The following is a 20,959-nucleotide window of genomic DNA, read 5'->3' as shown; positions in this document are numbered from 1 at the left end:
TTGCCTTGTGGTTATATCTATTTGAGAAATTAGTTTTGAATGGTTGATGAATCTCTGTACGAAGCAGTTTGTACTTTTGTCATTAAGAGCGACAGTAAACATCATACCTGACTTTTAAGCACAACATCCCACCCAAGAAATACAGCTGCAGTCGACAACTCTCTGTCACAAAACGTGCCAAATGTAGGCTCAGGTCTCCTTACTTGTTTCACAAAGCATGAACACGTCATCAAAAAGCTGGTCACTGACTGTGTTTATTTCTGGTTCTCCAACCACACATAGCCACAAGCTCTTTCATATACAGCAAGCTAGGCTAGTAATTAGCCAAACTAATCATTTCAGGTAGCCTCAACAGACAAAGAGCGGACTATTTGATATGAGATAAGCTGAAATGCATGGTAAAGTAACAAAATGAAGATTTACTCATACGGCCTGCGGTGATTTACATGTAGGACTGCGCAACCCATGTGAAATACAAAACCTCCTCACTTATGGCCGAGGGCTAAAGTTAGCTATCACAGTGGTTGCAATGCACCTTGGAGCCACCAGAGGCAGCACTCAGCGCAGCGAGTGTGTGTGTGAGTGTCGAGGAAGAAGCAGACTCGCCATTTTTAATACTTAAATTGTTTGTTGACACTCTGGGAATCTCTTGGATTCATCGAGACCCAGTTATGTGTCCATAACTTTAAAACCCACGAGGAACTGACTTATTTCGCCCGACAGGTTGCCAAAAAGCTCAGCATATCTCCAGTGAGTTTTTTTTTGTGAACATACAACCTTTGAGTAACTTATTGTGTCATAAATATCATGAACATTCAGCGTAGCTTTGCTAGTAGCTGAGTCACTATACTGAGTAAGCTACTTTCGGCTGAGCTTTTGTGCTATATGGAGGCTATATTGCAATGCGGAACTAGTTGTTTATCTATGTTGTGGAGTAACGTGGATACACGCTGGAGAAATGGGTTATGATACATGAGTGCCTTTTAATTCATTTCGACCTTGTTTGCAGCGACTTATCTAAATATCTAAGTTATTCTTAAGTTTTGAGGTGATAATAAGCACTTTACTGCGCGTCGTCGTTACTTTAACCCAACAGTTGTTTATACAAAGTGTCTTGTTGCTAGAAAGGCCTTTCAAGACGTCACATACTGTGCTATAGACAACAACAACAACACAATTATTATTATTATTGTTTTTTAACTTTTACGTTTTGGTTTCACTACCCACCATAGTCTTAACTTTTTTTTTTTTTTTAACTAGCACACTAGAATGACTATTGGCGCTTTTCCACTAGCACCCACTCGGCTCTACTCGAGGCCCCAACAGGCCCCTGCGATTTCAGCACAAGGGACAGCGCCATACAAAAGCAGACAGAGACGAAAGGAGAGGAGACTGTGTATGTAGTAGTCATAAAACTAGAGGTCTACGAACTCCCTGGGGAGAGATTCACCTTACCTTTTCTTTAGTGGGTAAAGTCTGAGTTCTGGTAAAAGTGTCTCCTCCGTTAATACTGATCAGCTCAGCATCTACAGGTGGAAACGGTGCGGGGAAAACCACTACGTCACTCTTCAGCGTGTCTGAGCTGAAACACACGTCATACTGCTGAGTAGACTTAGAGTAAGACCAGCTCCCGTCAGGGTGGGTGGTGATCATTGGGGCGCTGTACCTGCTGAAAGTGCCGTCTGTCCTGTGGCATTTGACGGCTATTAAACTGATGAGGCTCAGCAGGAAGATGAGTGACACCGCCACGATGGCGATCAGCAGATAGAGGTTCAAAGAGGAGAAGCTCTCCTCCTTTATGGGCACATGTCTGAACTGAGTCTGGATGTCAGCTGCGCTTTCAACCACCAGCACATCAATAGACACAGTAGCTGACAGGGAGGGTTCTCCGTTATCAGAAACCAGCACCACCAAGGGGTGAGTTTTCAGGTCATTGTCACTCATCCTCCTCTTAGTCCTGATTTCTCCGGTGCTGGTTCCGATCCTGAAGAGGTTGTTTCCTTTGGGCTCAGACAGGTGATAAGAAAGCAGCGCGTTGTATCCAGAGTCTGAGTCTACAGCCCTGATCTTTGCCACAAAGTATCCCGCTTCAGCAGAGTAGGGGATGCTCTCACTGTTAACGGAGCCGTGCTCAGAATAGGGCGCAAGAATTGCTGGATTATTGTCATTTTCATCCAGGATACAAACGTTCACAGTCACGTTGCTGCTGAGCGGAGGAACACCAGAGTCTGTGGCCTGAACTTTGAACTGGAAGGTCTTTAACTCCTCATAGTTAAAAGACTGCAGGCTGACTATATCTCCAGTCTCTGAGTTGACGTTCATGACCGACCCTATTGCATTGTTTTTATGATCATTAATCACTGAAAACGTTACTTTTGCATTTTCGTCTACATCTGGGTCGTCTGCAGTCAAAGCATAGATTACTGCGCCCACCGGACTGTTCTCTTTGACGAAAATATTTATGACAGACTCTTCAAAACGAGGTGCATTGTCATTGACATCAGAAACGTGGACTGTAATAACACTTGTGCTGGAAAGAGGCGGAACCCCTTCGTCAGTCGCTGTTATTGTTACATTATACTGAGAAACTCGTTCTCTGTCCAAAGTTCCGTCTACGACCAAAGAATAATGATTCTTATACGTGTTCTTGATTTTAAACGGCACTGAATCGACTATTTTAACCTGAACAACGCCGTTTTTATCCGAGTCGTTGTCTCTCACCGTTACCAGTCCAACCATGGTGTCCACGGGTGCGTCTTCCCTCACCACGTTGACTAAAGATGTTACTGATATTTCTGGTGGATTGTCATTAACATCAGTGATTTCAACGAGTACTTTGCAGTGAGATGCTCTTGGACTTGGCCCTTGGTCTTTCGCTTGGACGCGAATTTCAACTGCATTGCTTTTTTCGTGATCCAGTTCACCCTTTACAGTGATATCCCCCGTTAGGGGATTAATGGCAAATTTATATGCATCGTTATCGTCATCTTGGTTGATAAAAGAATACAGTATTTCTCCGTTGAGACCCTCATCTAAATCGCGAGCATGCACAGAAACTACGGTTGCGCCGTGAGGCGTGTTCTCTGGTACTGTAGCTTTGTACAGCGACTTGTCAAAAATTGGAATATTATCATTTACATCTTGTACATTAACGGTGATGTGTAGCGTGCCTGATTTAGGAGGTTTTCCTCCATCTACAGCTGTCAGCGTTAGTTTGATGACCGGCTGTTTCTCACGGTCTAAGGCTTTCTGCAGTACCATTTCAGCTGACATACTCGGCTCTCCACCATTCTGCACATCCAGGGAGAAATGTTCATTTTGACTGAGCTTGTAGCTCTTCGCCGAATAGCTGCCGACATCTGCATCGAAGACCTTCGGTAGGGCAAATCTTTCACCAGGAAAAGCAGACTCAGACACGTTCAAAACAATTCCCGTTGTCCGAAAAGAGGGTGCATTGTCATTGATATCCAAAATTTTAACCTCAAAGCGATAGAGATTGAGTGGATGGTTCACAATGGCTTCCACTTCCAGAGAACACTTTGCATTTCGAGAGCAGAGCTCCTCTCTGTCTATTCTGTCTTTCACTAAGACAACCCCACTCTTAACGTCTACATCAAAATACCTCGTGTTAGGTCCTGAAATCTGAAAACCTCGAGTTTCCAATTCCTGTACATCTAGATGCAAGTCCTTCGCTAAGTTCCCCACAGTGGTACCCGGGCTTGATTCCTCCGTAACTGAGTACACAATCTGTGATGCTGCGAGACTCCATATATGCGATACATGGAACAAAATATAAATCCAATGCCGGAAGATATTCCCCTGTGGCATTCTGTCCATAGCCTGCTGAACAAGGTAGTTAGAAAAAAATCACTCCGGCGGTAACATTGCTCAGTAATGATATATCTAGGACAGAGCCCCTCAAAACAGTGATGATGTTCTGTACTGCTGCGTCGAACAAAGACTTACAAACCCCTCTTTTAGACCAAAAGGGAGGAGCGTCGCACAGAAAAGAATTATTCAAATTCTGTGAGCTAAGAGCGACATCTTGTGGTGATGTTGAAGTCAGTGGCGAGAAAACGTGATAATAGATGATGAAGTCATTAAATCTCAAATGTCTTGGTGAAATTAAGTGACTCAAAATTCATATTGATTTGCCATCGATTGAAAAGCAACAAACAATCATCAGGCATTCTAGCAAGCACAAATAGCCTTAAGAGGCATTAGCAAGTGCCAAGTATCTGAAATGTGTTGGAAAGTCCAAACTTATTGCCTAAGACAAACTAGTGCTAAAGTAATTGACCAACATGTCACAGAGGAACAAATTAAGACCACAATGACTCTTTAGAAGCTCCACCCTTACAATAATGGCACATGAGAATCTTAAATTGGCATTAAGAGATGCACCAGATGACACACAACTACAATGTTGTTAAGGACAGCGCACTAAAGCAAGGTTTATAAATTAAATTGCATCAAGTGAAGAAATAAATCATTGGCATCCGTTTGCACCATAACCCTTACCTTTTCTTTAGTGGGTAAAGTCTGAGTTCTGGTAAAAGTGTCTCCTCCGTTAATACTGATCAGCTCAGCATCTACAGGTGGAAACGGTGCGGGGAAAACCACTACGTCACTCTTCAGCGTGTCTGAGCTGAAACACACGTCATACTGCTGAGTAGACTTAGAGTAAGACCAGCTCCCGTCAGGGTGGGTGGTGATCATTGGGGCGCTGTACCTGCTGAAAGTGCCGTCTGTCCTGTGGCATTTGACGGCTATTAAACTGATGAGGCTCAGCAGGAAGATGAGTGACACCGCCACGATGGCGATCAGCAGATAGAGGTTCAAAGAGGAGAAGCTCTCCTCCTTTATGGGCACATGTCTGAACTGAGTCTGGATGTCAGCTGTGGTTTCAACCACCAGCACATCAATAGACACAGTAGCTGACAGGGAGGGTTCTCCGTTATCAGAAACCAGCACCACCAAGGGGTGAGTTTTCAGGTCATTGTCACTCATCCTCCTCTTAGTCCTGATTTCTCCGGTGCTGGTTCCGATCCTGAAGAGGTTGTTTCCTTTGGGCTCAGACAGGTGATAAGAAAGCAGCGCGTTGTATCCAGAGTCTGAGTCTACAGCCCTGATCTTTGCCACAAAGTATCCCGCTTCAGCAGAGTAGGGGATGCTCTCACTGTTAACGGAGCCGTGCTCAGAATAGGGCGCCAGAATTGCTGGATTATTGTCATTTTCATCCAGAATACAAACGTTCACAGTCACGTTGCTGCTGAGCGGAGGAACACCAGAGTCTGTGGCCTGAACTTTGAACTGGAAGGTCTTTAGCTCCTCATAGTTAAAAGACTGCAGGCTGACTATATCTCCAGTCTCTGAGTTTATATTTATAACAGAGCTTATTGGAATACTTTTTGAAATGCCATCCAATGATGAATATATTACTTTTGCATTTTCCTCTATGTCAGGATCAACTGCAGTTATGGTAAAGATAGTAGCTCCCACCACACTATTCTCTTTCACATATACATTTATCACAGGCTCTGAAAATAGAGGGGCATTGTCATTCACATCAGAAATGTAAACAGGAATAACACTTGTGCTGGAGAGTGGTGGAGTACCTTCATCAGTGGCTATGATGGTGACATTATACTGAGAAACACTCTCTCTGTCAAGAGGTCCATCAACTGTTAATGAATAATAATTTTTGTAGTTTAGCCTTAGCTTAAAAGGCACCACTCCAAGTATTTTCGCACTGGTAAGACCATTTTTCCCCCCATCTTTGTCAGTTACAGTCACCAGAGCGACCACTGTACCAACCTCAGCATCCTCTTTAACTGGGCTCAGAAGAGAAGTGATAATGATTTCTGGTATATTGTCATTAACATCAATAACTTCCACTAACACTTTACCATGCACACTTCGAGAAGGGGTGCCTTTATCTCTTGCTTGTACACGAATATCATATGCTGTATTCTCTTCATAGTCTACTTTTCCTGCTACAGTTATTTCCCCTGTGTCTGGGTTTATGGAGAACACTTTTTCAGGATTGAAGTGTCCCCTCTCAATAAATGAATACACAATCTCACCATTTATTCCCTCATCTAAATCTGTAGCACTTACAGTCAGTATGGATGTCTGAAAGGGAGCGTTTTCAGTGACCTGAGCCTTATACAGAGCTTGACTAAATACCGGAACATTGTCGTTTATATCCATAACATGTACCACTATTTGCAATGTCCCTGATCGGGCAGGTTTTCCTCCGTCCAGAGCAGTTAAAGTAAGCCGAATAACGGACTGTTTCTCCCTGTCCAATGATTTCTGGAGCACGAGCTCAGCAGACTCACTGTGCTGCCCGCCGCTCTGTACGTCCAGTGAGAAATACTCATTTGGACTCAGCTTGTAGCTTTTTATCGAGTTACTGCCCGTGTCTGCGTCGTTCGCCATCGGGAGTAGATACCTCTCCCCGGTAAAAGAAGATTCCGAAACATTGAAAATCTTCTCCTTTTCACGAAAAGATGGCGCATTGTCGTTAATGTCAATAATCTGCACCTCTATGCGATGCAGATGCATTGGGTGGCTCAGAATGGCTTCTATATTCAGGGAACATTTAGCCGTATTCGGACAGAGGTCTTCACGATCAATCCTGTCGCAAACATACAGAGCACCAGTTTTTAAATCCACGTCGAAATATTTCTTAGAATTCCCAGATACAACTCGCAAATCCCGTTTCTCCAATTCGTGGACATTAATTTGTAAATCCTTTGCGATATTTCCCACTATCGTTCCTTTGTCAACCTCCTCGGAAACGGAGAACGAGAGCTGCGCTGTAGATCCATCATACAAACAAAGCAGCGCTATTATTTGTATCCAGATCGTGACTGTTAGTCCTCCACGTCCCATCGCTGCCACAGAAAGAAGGAAATGATCATTTTCGAACATGTCCACACTTTGTCAATAACGGGTGAAGCCCTCTCTGTCTCGCAACCATTCGTGTATTTTCTGACAAAGCACCGGTGGACTACTGAGGTTTCGCACAGAAAGGAGGAGTCAGGGAGGGAAAGAAATGGAGCCACACGGATATTGTGGTCTCCAGTGACACCAACTGTTATGTTTGTGCTACTGTATATGAGGTTATTATTAAATACTTAAGTGTAGCTATATCAGTGGTGGGCAAAGCAGTCGAAAAATGAATTCCAGTGGAAAATAGTATAAAACCACGTTCACTCCAAATGTAACTCCTGGTGCTTAGTATCAGTTGTGTGTCACCAGAGCAAAACATATTAAAGAGGTGATACATAGTCTGCTAGTAAGATTGAAGTAATATACACTGTTGCCCATAAAGTTGGAAAAAAATGTTTTTTTTACCTCTTCTCATGACAATGTGATTTATTCTTGATAAATAAAGTGTATATCTTCTCAACTTTATTGATCAAATTCTTCCAAACATATCACAGTGAAACTTAAACCACAATTAACCTTTGCAAACTGTGTATTCAGGCTTTAACAAAATTGGGGGTATTGAACAATTATTCCAACTTTATGGGCAACAGTGTAGAAGCGATATTAATAGAAAAGAAAAAAAAAAATCAGTGGTTCAGCACCACGGACAGCGTCCTCGCTAACTTCGCCTTTGACTTCTCTGCTTTAAAACTATTATTCAGCAACTGTTTCAAATAACATCCCACATAAATTCAGTTAATAGGTAATGCACGATCCGCATTTAAATACCCCAAAGTACCACTTTGTATTACGTAGTTTTCACAATCATACATGAAATATATTTAACGAAAAGTAAGCAAATACCAAAAGTCGTCTTTTTACAGACATGGACTGACACAGAGAATTTATTCCTGGGTCACTGACAACTCACCTTTTCTTTAGTGGGTAAAGTCTGAGTTCTGGTAAAAGTGTCTCCTCCGTTAATACTGATCAGCTCAGCATCTACAGGTGGAAACGGTGCGGGGAAAACCACTACGTCACTCTTCAGCGTGTCTGAGCTGAAACACACGTCATACTGCTGAGTAGACTTAGAGTAAGACCAGCTCCCGTCAGGGTGGGTGGTGATCATTGGGGCGCTGTACCTGCTGAAAGTGCCGTCTGTCCTGTGGCATTTGACGGCTATTAAACTGATGAGGCTCAGCAGGAAGATGAGTGACACCGCCACGATGGCGATCAGCAGATAGAGGTTCAAAGAGGAGAAGCTCTCCTCCTTTATGGGCACATGTCTGAACTGAGTCTGGATGTCAGCTGCGCTTTCAACCACCAGCACATCAATAGACACAGTAGCTGACAGGGAGGGTTCTCCGTTATCAGAAACCAGCACCACCAAGGGGTGAGTTTTCAGGTCATTGTCACTCATCCTCCTCTTAGTCCTGATTTCTCCGGTGCTGGTTCCGATCCTGAAGAGGTTGTTTCCTTTGGGCTCAGACAGGTGATAAGAAAGCAGCGCGTTGTATCCAGAGTCTGAGTCTACAGCCCTGATCTTTGCCACAAAGTATCCCGCTTCAGCAGAGTAGGGGATGCTCTCACTGTTAACGGAGCCGTGCTCAGAATAGGGCGCCAGAATTGCTGGATTATTGTCATTTTCATCCAGGATACAAACGTTCACAGTCACGTTGCTGCTGAGCGGAGGAACACCAGAGTCTGTGGCCTGAACTTTGAACTGGAAGGTCTTTAACTCCTCGTAGTTAAAAGACTGCAGGCTGACTATATCTCCAGTCTCTGAGTTGATGTTTACAATTGAAGTAACAGGAATACTGTTTGATTGACCATCTATTGAGTATATCACTTTCGCGTTTTCATTTACATCAGGATCCACTGCAGATATGGTATAGATACGAGCTCCAACGGGGCTGTTTTCTTTCACATAAATATTAATCACGGGTTCAAGGAAAGCTGGCGCGTTATCATTGACATCAGAAACCTGAACAGAAACTACGCCGGTGCTGGATAGAGGCGGGGTCCCCTCATCGGTTGCCGTGATCGTCACATTGTAGAAAGAGCATCCTTCTCTATCAAGAGGCCCATCTACAACTAAAGAGTAATAATTCTTATAATTGGAATGTAACTTGAAAGGCGCAGAGCCAGTAAGTTTGCAGCTTGTCTGCCCGTTTTTCCCTCCATCTTTATCAGTCACCGTCACTAACGCCACTACGCTTCCTATGTCCGCGTCCTCTTTAACGGGGTTCATGAGTGACGTCACCACTATTTCTGGGGCATTGTCGTTCACGTCGACCACCTCCACCAGCAGTTTTCCATTTGCTCTCCGAGGCAAACCCCCGTGGTCTGTCGCCTGAACTTGAATTTCATATGCTGACTGTGTCTCGTAATCTAAATGACCCTTTACCGTGATCTCACCGGTTTCTGCATTAATTAAAAACACGTCGGCGGGATTGAAGTTTCCCCGCTTCACAAAGGAGAAAGTGAGCCTTCCGTTGTCCCCTTCGTCTAAATCTGTGGCACTCAGTTGAATTACTAATGACCTAGCAGGCGCATTTTCATTTACCCTCGCCTTGTAGAGTGTTTTACTAAATGACGGCGTGTTATCATTGGCATCCAGAACATTAACATTTATGTGTAAGCTTCCGGTTTTAGGAGGTTTTCCTCCATCTACAGCAGTCAGCGTTAGTTTAATAACAGCCTGTTTTTCACGGTCCAAAGCTTTAAGCAGCACCAACTCAGCAGATACACTATGTTCCCCACCGCTCTGCACATCTAGGGAGAAATATTCATTTGGACTCAGCCTGTAGGTCTTTACTGCATTACTTCCCGTGTCTGCATCAAGAGCCAGAGGAAGCAAGAAGTGTTCGCCCGTGGGTGACAGTTCAGATATGTTAAGTGCATATGACTTCTCGACGAAGGTAGGCGCGTTATCATTTAAATCAACAATCGCCACCTCAATGCGGTGGAGCACCATGGGATCACTTAGTATAGCCTCTAAGTTCAGTGTGCATTTCATCGTGTTTGGACAAAACTGCTCGCGGTCTATTCGCTCATTAACATAAAGATCCCCCGTTTTAAAATTGGCCTCGAAGTACTTCTTACTGTACCCAGAGACGATATTAAGATTCCTCGTTTGCAGGTCTCTAACATTCACATTTAGATTCTTCGCGAGATTTCCTACCACAGTCCCTTTGTCCACCTCCTCGGAAACAGAGAAGGATATCTGAGCCTCAGCCCAGTCCGATAGAACCAGGATGAACAGCCAACAGAGTATTTCGTTATTCCCTCCACTGCCCATCGCTGCGTTCAAAGAAACCGAATAGATGCAAAATGTATTTATCCACAAATCGCCACTCGACCGGCCAGCATGTTTAATTCCATCCACGCCAGTCCTCTCTGTCTCATCGCCGCTCGCGTTGCTCTCACAAAGCACTATCACAGTCTGGTGACGCTTCACACGGAAAGGTGGAGACTGAAAACACAGAGCTCACAAAAACATGTGGTCATCAGCGACCCCGTGCGTTACAGTTTAGATATGAAAATAGTTTCAAAAAGCCAGTATCACACTCGTATTACAACACCTATAATACTTCATACCTTAAATCTTTAAATGGACTAAGAAGACTACCAGTTGTTTAGAGAGGAAACAATCCCAAAAAGTCAAATACAACAGGAGGAAAAGTGGAATGATCTCCAAAAACAATCTGAATTTAATGTAACTGTGAGTTCAAAAAATAGTGAGTTCAAAGGCATGGACAGTACTTTCCATAAACATAGGCTAATTACAAATGTCAAGCGTACTATCATGGTGTAGTATTTGAAGACTGTTCAGCACTTCATAAACCAAATCATTGTCATGTTAAAAACAAAGGAGCATAAAGGGCTTAGGAAACTACAGCCTAATGAATTGACAACCCTGTCATGCCAGATTTTTTTGATTATGAAGCCCAAGAGGATGATGGAGACAAATGGTATGTTTTCAGCACCATGGAAAGTGCCCTCCAAACCCACTTGCAGGACATAGCCACCAATTTTCAAGTTAACACAAGTCTGTTATCTGTTTAAGTTCAACGTTATGCACAGGTTGCTCATGGTTTGGATTTTAATGAATGACACACTTCATTGGTAATTTCTTATCTATAACACACCTAATTTCTCTCATGTTTGTAAATCATGGACTTGAAAGCAACAATAGAGTATTTGGCAACAGACATCAGGTAGGCCTGATTACAAAAGACATTCAGGACAGGAAAAATAGCCCTTAATGGACATTTCACTTTTGAAATTTTGTGGGAGGCTGCAAGCAACTCACCTTTTCTTTAGTGGGTAAAGTCTGAGTTCTGGTAAAAGTGTCTCCTCCGTTAATACTGATCAGCTCAGCATCTACAGGTGGAAACGGTGCGGGGAAAACCACTACATCACTCTTCAGCGTGTCTGAGCTGAAACACACGTCATACTGCTGAGTAGACTTAGAGTAAGACCAGCTCCCGTCAGGGTGGGTGGTGATCATTGGGGCGCTGTACCTGCTGAAAGTGCCGTCTGTCCTGTGGCATTTGACGGCTATTAAACTGATGAGGCTCAGCAGGAAGATGAGTGACACCGCCACGATGGCGATCAGCAGATAGAGGTTCAAAGAGGAGAAGCTCTCCTCCTTTATGGGCACATGTCTGAACTGAGTCTGGATGTCAGCTGCGCTTTCAACCACCAGCACATCAATAGACACAGTAGCTGACAGGGAGGGTTCTCCGTTATCAGAAACCAGCACCACCAAGGGGTGAGTTTTCAGGTCATTGTCACTCATCCTCCTCTTAGTCCTGATTTCTCCGGTGCTGGTTCCGATCCTGAAGAGGTTGTTTCCTTTGGGCTCAGACAGGTGATAAGAAAGCAGCGCGTTGTATCCAGAGTCTGAGTCTACAGCCCTGATCTTTGCCACAAAGTATCCCGCTTCAGCAGAGTAGGGGATGCTCTCACTGTTAACGGAGCCGTGCTCAGAATAGGGCGCCAGAATTGCTGGATTATTGTCATTTTCATCCAGGATACAAACGTTGACAGTCACGTTGCTGCTGAGCGGAGGAACACCAGAGTCTGTGGCCTGAACTTTGAACTGGAAGGTCTTTAACTCCTCATAGTTAAAAGACTGCAGGCTGACTATATCTCCAGTCTCTGAGTTGATGTTTAACAGCGATAAAGTTGGAATATTTTTTGTAGAAATATCCAACAGCTTGTAAGTCAACCTTGCATTAACATCCAGATCAGGATCTAAGGCGTTTACTTTATACACAGTGGAGCCGACCGGACTGTTTTCTTTGACATAAACATTAATCACAGGCTCCATAAATCGAGGAGGATTATCATTGACATCAGAAACATGAACAGTGATGACCCTGAAACTGGACAGAGGCGGACTTCCCTCATCTGTGGCTGTGATGGAGACATTGTAAAGAGAGGTGTTTTCTCTGTCCAGTGGTCCATCTACTACTAAGGAATAGTCATTTTTGTAGTTGGACTTGAGTTTAAAGGGAACAGACCCCACGACCTTACAGTTAGTTACACCGTTGTTTCCTCCATCTTTATCGCTCACTGTTACCAAGGCAACGATCGTCCCCAGTTCTGCGTCTTCTTTTACTGGGGTCATCAGTGACGTCACAGATATTTCTGGGGCATTGTCATTCACATCAATGATCTCGATCAGCAGTTTAGCATGTGCACTACGGGGAGAAACGCCTTGATCCATTGCTTGAACTCTAACCTCATAAGCAGGCGTCTCCTCATAATCTAATGTACCCTTCACGGTGATTTCTCCTGTTTCTGAATTCAGATCAAAAATATTTGATGGATCAATATTTCCTCGTTTCATAAACGAATACACGAGTTTACTGTTCATGCCCTCGTCTAAGTCCGTTGCATTTAACTTTATTATCACTGTTCCGTGTGCAGTATTTTCATGCACACGCACTTTATAAAGAGATTTGCTAAACGTGGGTATGTTATCATTGACATCTAATACATTAACAATTATTGGTAATGTGCCTGATCTTGGAGGTTTACCTCCATCTACAGCTGTCAAGAGCAGTGTGATTAGCGACTGTTTCTCCCGATCTAAAGCTTTCTGCAGCACTAACTCAGCAGACACACCGTGTTCTCCACCGCTCTGCACATCAAGAGAGAAATGTTCATTTTGGCTCAGCTTGTACGTCTTTACTGTGTTGCTGCCCATGTCTGCGTCTACTGCTATTGGGAGGAGGTATCGCTCTCCCGGTAAAGATGACTCGGAAATGTTCAGAGCATATTTTTTTTCAATAAAAGTAGGCGAATTATCGTTTATATCTAAAACACTAACCTCTATGCGGTGTGCAGCCATTGGGTTGCTTAAAACGGCTTGTATTTTTAACGAGCATTTTATCACATTCGGACAAAGCTCTTCTCTGTCTATCCTCTCGTCAACAAAGAGGTTCCCAGTCCGCAAATTCACGTCAAAATATTTCTTACTGTAACTCGAAACAATACGTAGATCCCTGGTTTCTAGTTCCTGCACATTGAGGTTTAAATCCTTTGCGATATTCCCCACTACGGTGCCTTTGTTCACCTCCTCGGAAATGGAGTAGGATAACTGCGAGGCAGACCAGTCACAGAGACAAAGAAAGAAAACAACGTGAATCCAGACGTATTCCCTTTGTCGTCGGATATACATTGTTGATGCAACCAAAGAACTGAATCCAATCGATCATTTATCCTCAGCACAGATATTTCCGTCACAAAGCGATGTTTTTGTGGGGAAGCTACTGTCCTTCTCGTTACTGCACCTTCCGCGGGTGTACTAATAGCCGATGACGGTTTCATGTTTCCCATGCAGGGAGGAGGAGGAGTTTTGGATTTACAAACACATTCATATCTATGGTCTCCTGCGACATCATGTGGTGAATGGTAGGTAAACGAATACAATCCAGTGCATCACATCGCCAAATGATTTAAAATATTATGAATGACATAAAAGTTCAGAGTTACTATATCAACATTTCTTTTGATATTTAGTGTAACAACCATCATTGATGGAAAAGCAAAATATTGAAGTGGCTGAACGAGCTACTGTCTTAAGTACAAATAATGCACTATATTTACAAAGAAAATGACGTTATATTTGAATCCAGAGTGGAATTGCCAAACTAAAGAAGTCCCATATCGGTATATAGAATAAATAATAGTTTAAAGAAACAAGTTTGATTCACCTCAGGATGTTACAGAAACCAAATGTTAACACAAAGTCAAACACCACGGACAGTGCCTTGTCACTACACTCAATTTCAGGAAGCTTTGCAAATGTCACATTGCAGCAGAATGATACAGCTACATACAACCAACGTTGTAAACTCAGCACCACACTGACCACTACTTCAATTCAGGTTAAATATCAACTTATATAATTTTGATTACTTACTATATGGTTTCAACAGGTAAGAAAGCAAGTGGCCTTGCAGCTGAATGGCACAAAAACATAGTTCAGCACCACGGAGAGCTCCCTCTGTCACCCCACTATAATTCAGAGCTGCTTACATTGAGGATGATTGAAGCTTGGTATTTTGGCTCAGACCATTTAAGTTATAACATGTGGAACAGTTTCTGAAATTACTAGATGTTACACCTTGTTAAACAACTGATCTTCAACATCCCCTTTAGTGTGGTATCCTAAAAAGTTATATTAGTTACTGTTTCAATATCAGTCTATGAGCATGAAACATTGAGAGTCAGTGATAGCATTTTGTTATCTTATTTATGATGTTTACTTGACATGCTATGTTTTTATACTGTAAATACTGGAACTCATAAGCAGACAGGAAAAGGAATTGCTAAGTTTTACAAGCATTCAGAACACATGGCTTACCTTTTCTTTAGTGGGTAAAGTCTGAGTTCTGGTAAAAGTGTCTCCTCCGTTAATACTGATCAGCTCAGCATCTACAGGTGGAAACGGTGCAGGGAAAACCACTACGTCACTCTTCAGCGTGTCTGAGCTGAAACACACGTCATACTGCTGAGTAGACTTAGAGTAAGACCAGCTCCCGTCAGGGTGGGTGGTGATCATTGGGGCGCTGTACCTGCTGAAAGTGCCGTCTGTCCTGTGGCATTTGACGGCTATTAAACTGATGAGGCTCAGCAGGAAGATGAGTGACACCGCCACGATGGCGATGAGCAGATAGAGGTTCAAAGAGGAGAAGCTCTCCTCCTTTATGGGCACATGTCTGAACTGAGTCTGGATGTCAGCTGCACTTTCAACCACCAGCACATCAATAGACACAGTAGCTGACAGGGAGGGTTCTCCGTTATCAGAAACCAGCACCACCAAGGGGTGAGTTTTCAGGTCATTGTCACTCATCCTCCTTTTAGTCCTGATTTCTCCGGTGCTGGTTCCGATCCTGAAGAGGTTGTTTCCTTTGGGCTCAGACAGGTGATAAGAAAGCAGCGCGTTGTATCCAGAGTCTGAGTCTACAGCCCTGATCTTTGCCACAAAGTATCCCGCTTCAGCAGAGTAGGGGATGCTCTCACTGTTAACGGAGCCATGCTCAGAATAGGGCGCCAGAATTGCTGGATTATTGTCATTTTCATCCAGGATACAAACGTTCACAGTCACGTTGCTGCTGAGCGGAGGAACACCAGAGTCTGTGGCCTGAACTTTGAACTGGAAGGTCTTTAACTCCTCGTAGTTAAAAGACTGCAGGCTGACTATATCTCCAGTCTCTGAGTTGATGTTTAACAGTGATGAAGTTGGAATATTTTTTGTAGAAATATCCAACAGCTTGTAAGTCAACCTTGCATTAACATCCAGATCAGGATCTAAGGCGTTTACTTTATACACAGTGGAGCCGACCGGACTGTTTTCTTTGACATAAACATTAATCATAGGCTCCATAAATCGAGGAGGATTATCATTGACATCAGAAACATGAACAGTGATGACCCTGAAACTGGACAGAGGCGGACTTCCCTCATCTGTGGCTGTGATGGAGACATTGTAAAGAGAGGTGTTTTCTCTGTCCAGTGGTCCATCTACTACTAAGGAATAGTCATTTTTGTAGTTGGACTTGAGTTTAAAGGGAACAGACCCCACGACCTTACAGTTAGTTACACCGTTGTTTCCTCCATCTTTATCGCTCACTGTTACCAAGGCAACGATCGTCCCCAGTTCTGCGTCTTCTTTTACTGGGGTCATCAGTGACGTCACAGATATTTCTGGGGCATTGTCATTCACATCAATGATCTCGATCAGCAGTTTAGCATGTGCACTACGAGGAGAAGTACCTTGATCCATTGCTTGAACTCTAACCTCATAAGCAGGCGTCTCCTCATAATCTAATGTACCCTTCACGGTGATTTCTCCTGTTTCTGAATTCAGATCAAAAATATTTGATGGATCAGTATTTCCTCGTTTGATAAACGAATACACGAGTTTACTGTTTATGCCCTCGTCTAAATCCGTAGCATTTAACTTAATTACGAGTGTTCCAGGAGGCGCATTTTCTTTAACACGGACCTTATAAAGAGATTTACTGAATGTCGGTGTATTATCATTGACATCTATCACATTAACGATTAACTGCAATGTTCCTGATCTTGGAGGTTTACCTCCATCTACAGCCGTCAAGAGCAGTGTGATCACTGGCTGTTTCTCCCGATCTAAAGCTTTCTGCAGCACTAACTCAGCAGACACACCGTGTTCTCCACCGCTCTGCACATCAAGAGAGAAATATTCATTTTGGCTCAGCTTGTACGTCTTTACTGTGTTGCTGCCCGTGTCTGCGTCTACTGCTATTGGGAGGAGGTATCGCTCTCCTGGTGACAGTGATTCTGAGATGTTAAATAAATGCGATTGTTCAATGAAAACTGGGGAGTTATCATTTACATCTAAAACATTTACTTCGATGCGGTGTGCACTCATTGGATTGTTCAGAACCGCCTGCAATTTCAAGGAGCATTTTACCGTATTCGGACAAAGCTCTTCTCTGTCTATTCTCTCGTCAACAAAGATGTTACCCGTCCGCAAATTAACGTCAAAATATCTCTTCTTGTAACCGGATACAATCTGGAGATCTCTGTTTTCCAGATCCTGTGCATTGAGGGTCAGATCCTTTGCGATATTCCCCACTACGGTGCCTTTGTTCACCTCCTCGGAGATAGAGTAAGATATCTGAGAGGCAGACCAGTCACAAAGACAAAGCAGCACAGTGATATGAATCCAGACGAGTTCCTTTTGTCGTTGCATATACATCCTTGGTGCGATAAAAGAGCTGAATTGAGTCAATCATGAATCCTCTGTATAGGTAGTTCCCTCAAAAACAAATCGCTCCGTTTAAGTTCCAGCTCTTCTCGTTACAACACCATCGAGTGCCCAAGAGGTTATGATGGTCGATGACGTTTTGATTTAGTCTCATCCACGGAGGAGGAGTTTAAGATATATAGAAACATTTTAATCTGTGGTCTCCAGCGACATCATGTGGTGAATGATGAGCAGGTTAGCCTTACACTTGGTCAAATAATTTACTGTATAGTTTCACACAAATCATTTTCTTAGGGACTCCAAATACAATCCAACCTCGCAAATCATGACTAGTTAAAGCTTCATCACTTGTATTCTTATCAATGCCGATGCTGACTGCTCAAACATTTAGATAAATATTCAGAGTGCAACAACTATCTGTTGATGGACATTTGCTAAGCCAGACCAGCCACTTAACAGTTCACATGCATGTATCCACAAAAAAACAGACCAAGAAATGAACTCAAGAAAATTAGATATGATATGAAGTCCTTTTCGTAAACAAAACAATTTCATAACAAGTTCAGTGCTTGTTAGCTATTTTCAGTTCAGTGTTAAACTGATGTCTGAGAGCATAACGAAAGTCAAACCAAAGACTGCTAAATTCAGCACAGTGTCATCGCTCTGTCTCAATACAAGTAATGAGTTGCTGAGGTCACGTTGTTCTACACGGTTCAGGTCTCTCCTGAGGGTTTAGAGGAGCGAGCTGACAGGGTGGTGGCGTTGATGCCTGGGGTTGAGAAAACATACTTCAGCACCATGGTCAGCGTTGTTTAACCTCAGACAATATGGTTATCATGCCAACTTCCCTACATGAAATATTTTCTCATGTACAGAGTTTTTCTCTTCACTTCATCACATTGCCTACTAAGACATAAACGAATGGTTTGGCTATATGAATATTTATGACTGTAGGATATTATGCAAATTAGTAAACTAAAATAAATTTTTTGTGTGTGCTCTTTTAAATGAAACATGTAGCTTAAATACCAGACCAAACAAGGTGGACCACATTCTGACAGGACTGCAAGTTATGGTGCTATTGTTTGGCTAGTTGTGAAGGAACTTGATCTCCATGAGGGCTGGTGATTTTCTATGTAATATTTTGCACAAGATGTTCTCAAAGTAGGTGGTACTTATGAACAGCCAAATAATACAACTGCATCTTTGTTAAAGTTGCTTCAACTGTCAATCAATTATTCAGTCATTCATTTAAAAGTATTGCTTACCTTATCTTTAGTGGGTAAAGTCTGAGTTCTGGTAAAAGTGTCTCCTCCGTTAATACTGATCAGCTCAGCATCTACAGGTGGAAACGGTGCGGGGAAAACCACTACGTCACTCTTCAGCGTGTCTGAGCTGAAACACACGTCATACTGCTGAGTAGACTTAGAGTAAGACCAGCTCCCGTCAGGGTGGGTGGTGATCATTGGGGCGCTGTACCTGCTGAAAGTGCCGTCTGTCCTGTGGCATTTGACGGCTATTAAACTGATGAGGCTCAGCAGGAAGATGAGTGACACCGCCACAATGGCGATCAGCAGATAGAGGTTCAAAGAGGAGAAGCTCTCCTCCTTTATGGGCACATGTCTGAACTGAGTCTGGATGTCAGCTGCGCTTTCAACCACCAGCACATCAATAGACACAGTAGCTGACAGGGAGGGTTCTCCGTTATCAGAAACCAGCACCACCAAGGGGTGAGTTTTCAGGTCATTGTCACTCATCCTCCTCTTAGTCCTGATTTCTCCGGTACTGGTTCCGATCCTGAAGAGGTTGTTTCCTTTGGGCTCAGACAGGTGATAAGAAAGCAGCGCATTGTATCCAGAGTCTGAGTCTACAGCCCTGATCTTTGCCACAAAGTATCCCGCTTCAGCAGAGTAGGGGATGCTCTCACTGTTAACGGAGCCGTGCTCAGAATAGGGCGCCAGAATTGCTGGATTATTGTCATTTTCATCCAGGATACAAACGTTCACAGTCACGTTGCTGCTGAGCGGAGGAACACCAGAGTCTGTGGCCTGAACTTTGAACTGGAAGGTCTTTAACTCCTCATAGTTAAAAGACTGCAGGCTGACTATATCTCCAGTCTCTGAGTTGATGTTTAACAGTGATGAAGTTGGAATATTTTTTGTAGAAATATCCAACAGCTTGTAAGTCAACCTTGCATTAACATCCAGATCAGGATCTAAGGCGTTTACTTTATACACAGTGGAGCCGACCGGACTGTTTTCTTTGACATAAACATTAATCACAGGCTCCATAAATCGAGGAGGATTATCATTGACATCAGAAACGTGAACAGTGATGACCCTGAAACTGGACAGAGGCGGACTTCCCTCATCTGTGGCTGTGATGGAGACATTGTAAAGAGAGGTGTTTTCTCTGTCCAGTGGTCCATCTACTACTAAGGAATAGTCATTTTTGTAGTTGGACTTGAGTTTAAAGGGAACAGACCCCACGACCTTACAGTTAGTTACACCGTTGTTTCCTCCATCTTTATCGCTCACTGTTACCAAGGCAACGATCGTCCCCAGTTCTGCGTCTTCTTTTACTGGGGTCATCAGTGACGTCACAGATATTTCTGGGGCATTGTCATTCACATCAATGATCTCGATCAGCAGTTTAGCATGTGCACTACGAGGAAAAGTACCTTGATCCATTGCTTGAACTCTAACCTCATAAGCAGGCGTCTCCTCATAATCTAATGTACCCTTCACGGTGATTTCTCCTGTTTCTGAATTCAGATCAAAAATATTTGATGGATCAATATTTCCTCGTTTGATCAAGGAATACATAATATTACTGTTCATGCCCTCGTCTAAATCCGTTGCATTTAATTTCATTACTACTGTCCCATGTGCAGTATTTTCACGCACACGCACTTTATAAAGAGATTTGCTAAAAATGGGCGCATTATCATTGACATCTAATACATTAACATTTATCTGCAATGTTCCCGATCTAGCCGGATTTCCCCCATCCACGGCGGTAAGAACGAGTTTAAGAACAGGCTGTTTCTCCCGATCTAAAGCTTTCTGCAGCACTAACTCAGCAGACACACCGTGTTCTCCACCGCTCTGCACATCAAGAGAGAAATATTCATTTTGGCTCAGCTTGTACGTCTTTACTGTGTTGCTGCCCATGTCTGCGTCTACTGCTATTGGGAGGAGGTATCGCTCTCCTGGTGACAGTGATTCTGAGATGTTTAACGAATACGACTGTTCAATAAATTCGGGCGAGTTATCGTTAATGTCTAAAACACTGATCTCAATGCGGTGTGCAGTCATTGGTTTGTTTAAGACTGCCTGTATTCTGAGGGAGCATTGTGCCGTGTTCGGACAAAGCTCTTCTCTGTCTATCCTCTCGTCAACAAAGAGGTTCCCAGTCCGCAAATTCACGTCAAAATAGTTCTTACTGTAACCCGAAACAATACGTAGATCCCTGGTTTCTAGGTCATGTACATTTAAGTGCAAATCCTTTGCGATATTCCCCACTACGGTGCCTTTGTTCACCTCCTCGGAAATGGAGTAGGATAACTGCGAGGCAGACCAGTCACAGAGACAAAGAAAGAAAACAACGTGAATCCAGACGTATTCCTCGTTTCCCATCGTTGTACAATAAACACTGAATCCCGCTAATCATGTATTTCCAGTTCACGTTTATATCCGTCACAAACAAGATTCTCCAGCGGCAGCAGCAGCTTTTCTCATCTCGGTACAA

General features: G+C 43.3%; 6 protein-coding genes across 7 annotated transcripts in view; all 6 read right to left on the bottom strand.

Annotated features, from left to right (window-relative positions):
- LOC139207417 (protocadherin alpha-C2-like) overlaps positions 1 to 20,959 on the bottom strand; it is an 89,410-nt gene that overhangs the window by 30,957 nt on the left and 37,494 nt on the right. Inside the window, exon 1 of one of the 2 annotated variants that reach the window (XM_070837134.1) lies at positions 1,456 to 3,837. The exons of the other annotated variant lie outside the window; for it this stretch is intronic. Coding sequence (XP_070693235.1) covers positions 1,456 to 3,837 — 2,382 coding nt within the window. Of the gene's footprint in view, positions 1 to 1,455; positions 3,838 to 20,959 lie in introns of those variants that run through there. 2 annotated transcript variants of the gene reach the window in all.
- LOC139207548 (protocadherin alpha-2-like) lies at positions 4,456 to 6,939 on the bottom strand. The gene has a single exon (XM_070837285.1). It carries the CDS (start codon positions 6,937 to 6,939, stop codon positions 4,456 to 4,458), a length of 2,484 nt encoding a protein of 827 aa, XP_070693386.1.
- LOC139207547 (protocadherin alpha-13-like) lies at positions 7,856 to 10,240 on the bottom strand. The gene has a single exon (XM_070837284.1). The coding sequence runs from the start codon at positions 10,238 to 10,240 to the stop codon at positions 7,856 to 7,858; it is 2,385 nt and encodes a 794-aa protein (XP_070693385.1).
- LOC139207546 (protocadherin alpha-2-like) lies at positions 11,091 to 13,633 on the bottom strand. Its single transcript, XM_070837283.1, has 2 exons — positions 11,255 to 13,633; positions 11,091 to 11,165 (listed from the first exon to the last, which is right to left on the bottom strand). The coding sequence occupies exons 1-2, from the start codon at positions 13,631 to 13,633 to the stop codon at positions 11,091 to 11,093; spliced, it is 2,454 nt and encodes an 817-aa protein (XP_070693384.1).
- LOC139207545 (protocadherin alpha-5-like) lies at positions 14,804 to 17,194 on the bottom strand. The gene has a single exon (XM_070837282.1). It carries the CDS (start codon positions 17,192 to 17,194, stop codon positions 14,804 to 14,806), a length of 2,391 nt encoding a protein of 796 aa, XP_070693383.1.
- LOC139207544 (protocadherin alpha-5-like) lies at positions 17,923 to 20,847 on the bottom strand. The gene is made up of 2 exons (XM_070837280.1): positions 18,478 to 20,847; positions 17,923 to 17,997 (listed from the first exon to the last, which is right to left on the bottom strand). Exons 1-2 carry the CDS (start codon positions 20,845 to 20,847, stop codon positions 17,923 to 17,925), a joined length of 2,445 nt encoding a protein of 814 aa, XP_070693381.1.

Source organism: Pempheris klunzingeri, chromosome 9 (genome assembly GCF_042242105.1).
Source record: "Pempheris klunzingeri isolate RE-2024b chromosome 9, fPemKlu1.hap1, whole genome shotgun sequence".
Lineage (NCBI taxonomy): Eukaryota > Metazoa > Chordata > Actinopteri > Acropomatiformes > Pempheridae > Pempheris > Pempheris klunzingeri.
Note: the sequence above shows the minus strand (reverse complement) of the source record. Positions and strands in the feature narration are given on the sequence as shown.